The sequence below is a fragment of the Clarias gariepinus genome, chromosome 16 (genome assembly GCF_024256425.1).
Source record: "Clarias gariepinus isolate MV-2021 ecotype Netherlands chromosome 16, CGAR_prim_01v2, whole genome shotgun sequence".
Taxonomy (NCBI): Eukaryota; Metazoa; Chordata; class Actinopteri; order Siluriformes; family Clariidae; genus Clarias; species Clarias gariepinus.
Window position 1 is genome coordinate 7,773,931 of NC_071115.1, and position 11,016 is coordinate 7,784,946.

General features: G+C 38.3%; 2 protein-coding genes across 5 annotated transcripts in view; both read right to left on the bottom strand.

Annotated features, from left to right (window-relative positions):
- svilc (supervillin c) overlaps nt 1–1,501 on the bottom strand; it is a 39,774-nt gene extending 38,273 nt beyond the window's left edge. For all 4 annotated transcript variants that reach the window (XM_053514012.1, XM_053514011.1, XM_053514010.1 and 1 more), the window contains exon 1: nt 1,428–1,501. The gene's annotated coding sequence lies outside the window, so the exon portion shown is untranslated. The remainder of the gene's footprint in view (nt 1–1,427) is intronic.
- A 3,283-nt stretch (nt 1,502–4,784) lies between these two features.
- On the bottom strand, nt 4,785–8,720 carry cdk21 (cyclin-dependent kinase 21). The gene is made up of 8 exons (XM_053515030.1): nt 8,673–8,720; nt 8,008–8,241; nt 7,258–7,390; nt 6,847–7,014; nt 6,502–6,611; nt 6,375–6,425; nt 6,120–6,252; nt 4,785–5,148 (listed from the first exon to the last, which is right to left on the bottom strand). Exons 2-8 carry the CDS (start codon nt 8,235–8,237, stop codon nt 5,071–5,073), a joined length of 903 nt encoding a protein of 300 aa, XP_053371005.1. The 5' UTR covers nt 8,238–8,241; nt 8,673–8,720; the 3' UTR covers nt 4,785–5,070.
- Nucleotides 8,721–11,016: the final 2,296 nt, after the last annotated feature.

Here is an 11,016-nt window from a genome sequence, read left to right on the forward strand (position 1 = left end):
TGTTTAGAAGGACGTCTCACATATGGAAAAATTATACTGCATTCCACTAGAAAATCATCTTTCTCAGGAAAAACTTCAACCTCCCTAGCAAAGTCATTATCTACTTTTGGCTTCTCCTGTTACGGGTCACCACACTAGATCAATCTGAATATTTAAGCATCTAATTATTTTAATTTTACAGGTTTAAATTGGAGCTGGATGCCCTTCCTGACACAGCTCCCAACTTTATCCAGGCTTTGGCACTGAGGCTGCCCCGACTTGGTGGTTGCTCACCGTTAGAGGACCGCACCCTGGTTTTCCACAAGTAAGGCGGAGATCCAGGGACGGAGATGGGGCCAACCAGATAAAGTATGTTTATTCATTAGAAGAACCAGACACATACATACTGTAGAACTATAGATAGCTGAGATTAATAAAAGTCCATGGCATGTGAATTGAGTGACAAGTCAGAATAGCTTTTTTTCAAACATTAAATTGTTATTAAGCAATTTAGCCTCTTTCCAGCTCTGCGATTAAACTCGAACTTGAAACACAACTCCTTTATATACAACAGCTTTTAACAGACCTCTATGCAAATAAATATCTATGTAAATTTCCCTGGCGCACACTGTGGACAAAAAGCCCTTCCAGCTTTTTGTAGACTTTCAACTGTTTTCCTAAAAATCCATTATACTGTAGATATCAACATGCCCGCTGTATGTTAGACTAATGTTATTGTAAATCTATATAGTGTCTCTCACACTATATAGTAAGAGAGACACTATATAGATTTAACGGAAAAAACATGTATACACACTTCAGGTAAAGAACAACTTGTATAAATATTTTAATGCAATTTCTTTTGCTATACATTATATATTGATGTATATTATAATAAGATATGAGAAAATTATTAAACTTATATTAATATAATACACATCATACTATTTTTCTTTTCCTGAAGTGTGTATTTCTTGTCTGACTCTGTATATAGATACACACATATATACATAGACACACAACATCTTAAAATTATATATCAGATCTATATGTAAAGTGTGCACCCCCACAACATGGCTTCGCGCTGACGGATGAATTATGAACAGAAATTCCACGGGTGCGCGCTTTAGCAACAGGTGCGCGGCTGCGCGCACAACAATAAAACCGGCTTCTACTGCAGCTATTGTTATCCGTGCAAGATAAACGCATTTACGAGCATTCCCAGTCTGGTAAAAGCCAGCATAACATCGACAAAACACTGACATTCCTGTGCCAAAACTAATAACTAACAAAACAAAGTTACAACAACACAAAACAAACAAAATTTCAGTTTTCTGTTTCGATTATTTTAAAAAAAATATTGTAAAGTTTACTAATGAAAAAGATAGCTGTCACACACACGTATATGTTCTTGTTTATTCGTGTTTAATGAGCGAAGCGATACTTACATGCTCTCCAGACGTTTCAGCTCAGCTGTGCCAGGCCAGCCATGCGAGCTTTGCGCATGCGCACGACACCTCGGCTAGAGGCGGAGAAAAGCCCTGTTAGGCGAAGGATCAAATATACACAAGTGTGAGAGACGAAGAGGATAAAAATACCTCTGTGACTGCGGGCTTTTACCCGAAGAGGTCAAGGGTGGGGGGAAATAAGGGCACCAAACATTTTCTAAGCTTGTTTGATGATTACATCTTTTATTTGCTTACCAGATTATCACAAACCCAATGAGAAACAAATCAGTTAGCTCAAAGCTAACTAACTGACAGGCATTTAACTTGTAACACCACCAGGAGACAAACCCACTGGAAATAGTCACGAATAAAGTTATTAATAGTTACATTTACTTTTTAAAGACCATTTCAATTCAGCCTTTATTTGGAACATGTACATTACTGCACATTGAAATTCTTCATTCTTCACATATTCTAGCTTCTTGTTTGTAGTCTTGGGTCAGAACGTAGTGTCAGATATGATCAGACAGGGTTAGGGGCTTCGCTCAAGAAGCCCAACATCCTGGTGGAGCTAGGGCTTGAACTGCTGCCCTTCTGATCAGTAACTCAGTGCCTTAACACATTGCATCACCACCACCCCCTCCAAATGGTATATTTAATAATATATGGGCACAATGGCTTAGGGTCTAAGTTCGTGTGGATGGAGTTTGTATGTTCTCCCCATGCTTGGTGGGTTTCCTCCGTATCCTCTGATTTCCTCCCACAATCCAGAGACATGCAGATAAAGCTAATTGGCATTCCGAAATTACATGTAGTGTGTGCCCTATGATAGATTGGCACCCTGTCCAGGGTGTACCCCACTTCATACTCTAAGTCTTCTGTATACAGGATAAAACTACAGTATGTAGAAAGTGAGTGAGTGAGTGAGTGAGTGATGGTATGTGATGTAGTAGCTGCCAGTTAACTACTGTACTACTATGGGTAATTTCCACAGTTAAGGTTAAGGCTGACTTTTTTAATCAACAAACACTTTGATTCAAGGATATCCTTAACAGTTAATATTATAGCCTTTCTATAACTGAATTATCATTTAATTTATCATTTGTGCCGATCTAAAATCTAAGTCTAATGGAGTTGGCATTGTTGTTGATGCCCTTTTCGAATTTGTATGTCAATGTTTGACAATGCCACGGTCATATTTTTACATACATTGCCTGGCTGAAACAAACAAACAAACAAACAAAAAGGTCACACATACTGTGCTGTGTTGGACTGTCTTTATCTTTAATTATGGTTTGCATTCGCTGTGACATTATTTCAACAACCTTAAACAATGGCTCAAGGTTTATTTTTCATCCAAAGTTGCATAAATTTTGTGTCTTCTTCAGCACATTTCAAAGAATCTCAGTGGGGTTAGCTTCTGAACTCTGTTCGAGCCAGTTTATGTCTGAAAATTATTGCTCATGCTCTCTGAACCACTCTTTCATAATTTGAACCCGATGAATCTTGGCATTGTTGTGACATTGACATGCTCCAGTCCTGTGAGTCCTTGTCACATTGTGCATGGGGAAATGCTCTTTCTGTCATCATTAATGTGATTTCTACTGGTTTTTTCTACTGATTTTTGCTCCAGGTTCATCACAGTATGTCCTTAGTTGTTTTCTTTGCTTGATACGGGTCAATAATTTGACACTTATGAAACACAGTAACACCTTTTAAAAAATCTGTCTCCTGACATGATTGTTTAAGAAAGAAAGGATTTAAGAAGCTCCTCATTAGTCATCAGTTAGGGTTAAAAGAATTGTTGCCAGCTGAAACCTATTAACCACTACAGTAATGATCCAAATTTCTGCTTATCTAACTATAAACGGTAACTTTTTTTACTTTGTTAGGCAACATACAAACCCCTGGGGCACAAACAGTTCCCGCTTGAATATTTGAGGGACTGCATTGGATTATTTCATACCCTAAGCCAAAGTTTACCAACCCTGGTCCTGGAGATCCTCCAGCCCTGCATATTTACTGTTTTCTCTGCTCCCAATATCCCTGATTCAACTAATAATTTAAATACCATAAAACCTTGTTATAAGATTTATGCATACACACTAGCCCTGAGACAAAGCTGATGTTTTTACCCAAATAGAATTATTGTAAATATCTGTGGACACCTTGAGCCCTGAGAGTCTTGCCATGACGTCAGGTTTGTTTTTTTTCATAGGAAGCCACTTATTATTAAACTCATAACTTTAAATAACACAAAGTGAAAAAAAAGCAATAAATATACATACTCTAAAAATACTTTTAACTTTTTTAATTGCTTTGAAAAAAATAAATGTAACAACAAAGATGCTTTTAACACCTAGAAAGACACTAGAAATCCTAGACCAGCCATAAAACCATAATCAAGGGCTGTTTTTTTAAAGTGCCTGTAACAGTTCAGGGTCATATCCAAGTAAGATTAGAAACAAAATATCTCCAGAAAATCCATGCAAGCATAAAACAGCAATGCAATTGTGCTGTTGAAAAAACAAACAAAAACATTCTCCCTTATGCAAAGTAGCTTTCTTTGACAGTTACTGTGGTAAAAGGTATGAGACCTGAACTTGTTTCCAGTTCCAGTTCAGAAACATGACATGGGAATTTGATAACACAAAACAAACACAAACCTTTATACTTGCATAACACTGTATTTGTATAGAGTGCAGGATTTCTGCTATAACCTTAATATAATTTTCAGTCCATACAGTATACAATAAATAATCTTAATGAATGCAACAACATAAAAAAGAAGACATTTTAATTGCATGGCTATTTTTATTAATAAAGTGTCAATAATTTCATTTGCATATTTAATTAGAAATCCTGTAAGATCAGACATCTGAATGATGTACAAACAAAGACCACTACTGAGCACAAACTTCATAGGATGACTCAAGTCTATGACTATTACATAACAGGCTATTAATACACACCACTTCTCCTTTTAAATGTTGCAACTTAATAACTAACAAGAAATCATCTAAAAAAAAAAAAAACACATCACAAAGAGAAACTAAAATATTTTCATTCCTTGGTTTTATTAAATAAGTAAAGTGCTGGAACAACAACAAAAAAACATAACCAAGGTCTTTTAAAATTTCATCAAAAGCTATGTTCCTGCTTTGCTGCTTAAATATCCCTGGTTGTAGCAGTAACACAATATATAGCTAAACCTTCACCTACTGTAAATACACACTTCATTTTTTAAAGTAGTGATTTAAACAAAAAAAATGCACTTTAAAAGAAGACCAATGAGTGATAACAGAAACTAACTTGGTACACAGCTATAAACTGATAGAAATGTATGATATATTGATCTGTAATAAATCAAAAATGATTGACAAATTGCAGCAGAGGAATTTGAGACACCATACACCACAACTGGGAACAATTACACCACTTGACGTACATATCACAACACCTTAACTTTGATTTCTTTCTCTATAACCGCTCACCCCTAACCAAGTGTGTTATCCATTGTTTGACCTTCTGGGTAGGTGGTTAGTGGTGGCTCAAGTCAAATCCAATTGCCTCCGTCAGGGCCCTCTCTCTCTTTTACTGTTTCTTCATATGTCTCTCAGCTTCTCTCGATTGTGTTTAAAGGTTAAGAACCAGCTAAGAAGGGATGGGCTAAAGCTCTATAAGCAGAAATGCGCCGAGTTAAATTGAAGGCCAGGAATTGCTGCATGGAGGACAGAATGAAGAAATCTTTAATATTTGAGTCAACTCACAATTGACTGTCAACACTTTTTTAATTTTCAATATTTGTTCCTTCATCCTTTTATCTTCTGTGATCAGGTCTGATGGCAGATCTCGTATACATCTCAGAGTGCATCTCAGATTATACTTTATCTTAAACAAAGATTTGTTCGGTGCCAATTTTTTTAAGTTCTTTTTTAAGACTGGAGGAAACCCACACAAATGTAAGACGAACATGACAATAATTTGAGTTTAAGATTAAACCAGAGACCTACAAGACAGCTACGCAATCCACTGATTCACCATGGCGCCCCAATCTTTTTCCTCAAGTAGTTTGTTATATTTGTTGTTGATCAAATATGAGGGGCATTCAAGTCAAACCAGGACTTTGATTGTACAGAATAACAAAACACAGTTATAAGAGTAAAAACTCCCTTTATTTCTCTATATAATTCCCAGCTTCAATGATGCACTGATTTCAGCGTTGGATCCCGTCAAGGTAAGAAAGTTTTCTTAGTATGCTGAAGCCATGATTGGACCGCCTGCTTTACGTCTGAAACACTGGCCTTCCAGGAACTCCACTGATTCCCCAAACATGTGGAAATGGCTTGGAGCACGGTTAGGACTGTACGGGGGACAAGGCAATAAGTCCCAACCAAGTTCCTGTAATGTGTAAGTGGTGTTGGTGAATGATTGTGTTTACAGTTCCCACAGACAGATGTGTCTCTTCCGCAAATTGGTGACGAGTTATCTGTCGATTTTTAAAAATCACGAGTTCCACTCGCCGAATGTTCATGGAAACGACAGCATGGGGTTCAGAGCCAGGGTTCAAATGGTAATCAGTTTTACAGCTTCATACATGAGAAAATAGCATCATAAGTCCCAGATTGACTTGAACACACTCTCATAGGACAGATGGTATGCAAATTAGATACGGCTACAGAAAACACTCACGCTGAGCAAGTTGTTCTCCTCTGTAGTCAAGCTCGGCAGAAGCTGTGTGGTGGCGTCTCGTCTAGCCCAGGCTTGATTATACCGGATGGGGCTTTCTTTAGGCCAGTCCTCTTTATCAGGTAATTCAATCAGCCTTTAAATATACATGGTGAGGCACAAAGACAAGATTTAAAATTACAAAAACTTTTTTTTGCATGTGTGTGATTGATTTTATTATCAATTGAAGGATTAGATAAAAGTCAAACCTGTACTGACTCAAAGATCTTCTGAAGCTGCTGGACCTCTGTGTATCCCTGGAACAAAGGTCTGTGCGACAAAAGGAAGAAGGCATCAGTCCAAGAACAAAACAACAAGGGGGCACTGTGTCACTGCGTGGACTCACTTTAACAGAAAGAGCTCTGCAAAGATGCACCCGGCGCTCCAGATATCCACTGAGGACATGTAGCCTGAATGGAGCAACACCTCAGGAGCCCTGTACCACAGAGTCACAACCTGCACACAAATCAACACAAGTAGTATTGTATTGTACACTGTGGAAGCACGTTGGCTTAGGGTGAAGCAACTCCAGGGTCAGGGTTCGATTCCCACCTCGGGGTCTGTGTGCATGGGGTTAGCATGTTCTCCATGTGCTCCCTGCGCTCGTTTTGTTGGAAAACAGGTGGACGAACCAAAAATGTCAACTGTACACTGTAAAATGCTTAGGGAATGCTGTATATACTGTACGTACGCAAGGTGTCAGGGCGATAAAGTTAGTGTAGATCCTCGCCAAGCCGAAATCTGCAATTTTCAACTCGCCGCGACTGCTCAGTAACACGTTACAGGGCTTCAGGTCACGGTGCACGACGGTGTTAGTGTGGAGGAAGTCAAGCCCTTTGAGCAGCTGCCGCATCACGTCCTACAAGGACATGTACAAAAGGACGGAGGGGGAAAAAACAGGCCTGAAGATACAGTACAGCATAAGGGTTAATGTAAGGGTTCTCAATCAACTTGCACCGCCTCAGGAGAAAATGAAGAGGAATTAATATATTTTTAAGTATGGGGAACGTGGAACATGCAAACGATCTCAACACTTGCTTTAATATATTTGATGCCCCTCTGGCCCACACTGCTCTCGCCTGAATGCAGGAGGTTCTCTTACCTTTATTTTGTCTTTGCCCAGACCATGCACAGGCACTGTGCTGAGAAAAGAGGACAGATCCTGATCGATGTACTCAAACACCAGCGTCAGGTCCAAGCCTGGTTTCCTCAGATTAGCTGACACATCTAACAACCTTCAGAAAGACAATACCTAACAAGATTTTGTCCTTTTTTCATCTATAGTACACAGTCTACATTTATACAATTGCTGTTTGGAATATTACACAGAGTCACATTTTTGAGAGGAAGTATACTGTCTGAAGGTCCTAAAAATTCTGTCGTTCTTGTTTTTTTTTTTTTCAGGTACATGACATTTTTTTGTACATTCTGTTTGATGATCTCATGACATAAGTATGTATGTACAGTATGCCCTGCGATGGATTGGCACCTCGTATAGAAGATGAGTGTTCTTAAAGACTGCTGATATGAAAAAAAAAATTATTATATAACAAAATTGGATTAAGAGCAAAATATAGCAAAAATAATCATAAAATATTGAAAAAACATAAAGATGTTTCAGGTAACATCCTCATGTTGTTGTTTTTTCAATATTTTATAATTATTTTAAAGTTTTACAAGGTATATATGATATTCACACAAATCATTATGACAAAGTGTATAATTCCTCCCTATCTGGCAACCATGATAATCAATTTAAGTGTACATTAAAGCAGTCACTGTGCGCCCTCTCGTGGTCCTTAATTGTAATTGAACAAGGTTCATTTTTGAGTATCTAAAAATCTTTGCTTACTTCACTACATTCGGGTGGTTGAAATGTTCGATTTTTTTCAACAGCGCCACCTCGCGGATCATGTATTGAGGAATGCCTGCTTCCGGTTCTCCGCTGATTTTTAATCTCTTCACCGCTACGAGGCGCTGTTTCTCACCGAGTTCCCTCGCTTTGTACACTTTTCCGTAGGCACCCTCGGCAATTTCCACTAAAATTTCATAATTAATTTTCTCCCGAGTGGGATCCCCCATATTTCTGGAAATTATATATACAGATAGAAGTTAGAAGAAAGAATAAATAAATAAATAAATAAATAAATACAAATAATGTAGTAGAAGATGCTGGAAAAAAAGAGATGGATAACAATCGTTATAGGATATGGTCACGTGACATGATGGGGCGTGGCTAGGGATATATCCTGGAAGTGAATAAGTTAGTCATATTTTATCCTTTAAAAAAATATATAAAATACCTGCAGAGGTTCAATATTTAGCAAGGGACTTAAATGTTAATACAGAAATGTAATACTGAAGCGTGCTGAATTAATAAAATGTATAGCAACTTTAACTAGAAAAAAATGCATAGTATTAAACATTATTGGTTTACACAAATGTCAATATTCAAACATCGTCTGTTTGATAACTATATAATAATTATTTTTTAATCCACGAGCTAAAAATACATACCTTTGGCTTAGTTTTAATCGAAATGTTGAAAATGTGTGCTAATAAGAAATAGACATCCACAGTAAGCCAGAAAGTTTCCCATCACTGCTTTAGACAGGGGTTGCCAGCTTTATATAAATCCCCTTCCAGAAGATGGAATTTAATGGGAGTAACTTAAACAGAGAAACTTAAACTTATTTGTTTGTTTTGGTCAATGTTTTATTTCAAATGATGGTACTGTTCAGCAAATCAGTTAGATATATTGTGTGAGATTTGGGTGAAGAAGGAATTTTAAAAAAGTGAATTTGTAGTTAAAGGATCTGTTCACGGACCTGAATTATATAAAGTATATGAAGTATATTAGGTGAATTAATAAGGACTAAAAGCCAAGCCTTGGGGAACTCAGTCTCTACCGCTTTATCCTGTCTCAGGGGGCCTGGAGCCTATCCCAGGAGATTTATGGCACAAAGCGGGGTACACCCTGGACAGGTTTCCCAATCAATCGCAAGGCACACATACACACACTATGGCAATTTGAGAACGGCAATTAGCCTAATCTGCAGGTCTTTGGAGGAAACCAGAGTACCCGAAGGAAACCCACCAAGCATGCGGAGAACATGCACACAGAGACGGGAATTTAACCTGGCCAGGAATTGAACCCAGACCCTGGATGCACAAGGCGACCGGGCTAACCACTACACCACCAGGCCGCCTCTTGGGAAACTCCTGTAGTAAGTTCAAGTTAAAATAAAACAAATTAGCTAAAAATTAGGTAAAATCTACTGTACATTCAGCAAGAGTAGAGATTCAGTTTTGGTTAAACCTAGTTGTTTGATAAAGCGCAGGTGAATACAAATACATTGACTTCCAGCCTTGTTTATCCCATAAGAAATAATGAAAACTCAAATTATTTGTTCCACAGCCCAAAAAAATAAATACATAAAAATAATTAACACAAAATATTAAGTAAAAAAAAAAAAAATTAACCCGCACTTTAACTTTTAAAAAAAGTATTCCATTTATGCGCGCAGGCGCTGTGTGTGTGTATGTGTGTGCGCGTGTGTGAATCCCCGTGTACCCCCCCGTGTGTGTGAGACCCGGCATGGTGTCAAATTACGCGTGCACGCACGCACATAAGCTCACACAGGCTGAAACAGAGAGGCTGAGGGAGAAAATGGATTTTTAACCTCTAATAAGACTTTCTTTTGCTTTACAAGTACGCACACATGTGTTATAAGAAACAGTACATGCGCGCTGTACACATCTGCTTACAAACACAAATAATATATGTTTTACGCACACACATGTGGTCACATTGTTATAGTAAACAGTACACGCATGCATGGATGTTGATTATACCAGTAAGAGACGGGCACTAAGATCCAGCAGGGGAACCGATTCAACCACAATTCCTCAGCGCAAGAGGGAAAAAATCCGTTGGCTCAGTTGTGATCACGGGACACTCGGCGTCAAAACAAGAAGCACATGCGTGATACATGATACTCGGTACTTGTAAACCAAGACTTGTTTGTTTTTCCAAGTCAAAATTATATTTCATATAATATTAAAAATCTTTGCTCGTCTTGCGGAACACTCGCAAACCGCGTTACTCGCAATCCAAGGTTTCACTGTATCTTGTCTGGTTGTGATCCAGGATGTTGTCCGAATTTCAGGGTTTGACACCATCAGCTCTATTTAGATTGTCTTTTATTTAACTTTATTCTATTTAATTTCATTTTATACTATACACTCACCTAAAGGATTATTAGGAACACCATACTAATACGGTGTTTGACCCCCTTTCGCTTTCAGAACTGCCTTAATTCTACGTGGCATTGATTCAACAAGGTGCTGAAAGCATTCTTTAGAAATTTTGGGCCATATTGATAGGATAGCATCTTGCAGTTGATGGAGATTTGTGGGATGCACATCCAGGGCATAAAGCTCCCGTTCAACCACATCCCAAAGATGCTCTATTGGGTTGAGATCTCGTGACTGTGGGGTCCATTTTAATACAGTGAACTCATTGCCATGTTCAAGAAACCAATTTGAAATGATTTGAGCTTTGTGACATGGTGCAAGGTTGTGCGTGTTGTGGCTTCACAAATGCTTTGCTGCATACCTCGGTTGTAATGAGTTATTTCAGTCAAAGTTGCTCTTCTATCAGCTTGAATCAGTCGGCCCATTCTCCTCTGACCTCTAGCCCACAGGACTGCCGCATACTGGATGTTTTTCCCTTTTCACACCATTCTTTGTAAACCCTAGAAATGGTTGTGCATGAAAATTCCAGTAACTGAGCAGATTGTGAAATACTCAGACCAGCCCGTCTGGTACCAACAACCATGCCACACTCAAAATTGCTTAA

What these genes read in the sequence shown, in the direction of transcription:
- cdk21 (XM_053515030.1), bottom strand. Translation starts at nt 8,237, where the DNA reads ATGGGGGATCCCACTCGGGAGAAAATTAATTATGAAATTTTAGTGGAA. An exon ending in AACCACCCGAATGTAGTGAA is followed by an intron (nt 7,391 to 8,007) that starts GTAAGCAAAGAT and finishes GTCTTTCTGAAG; the next exon opens with GTTGTTAGATGTGTCAGCTA. An exon ending in AGGAGAACAACTTGCTCAGC is followed by an intron (nt 5,149 to 6,119) that starts GTGAGTGTTTTC and finishes TCCTCCATGCAG; the next exon opens with CAATTCCTGGCCTTCAATTT.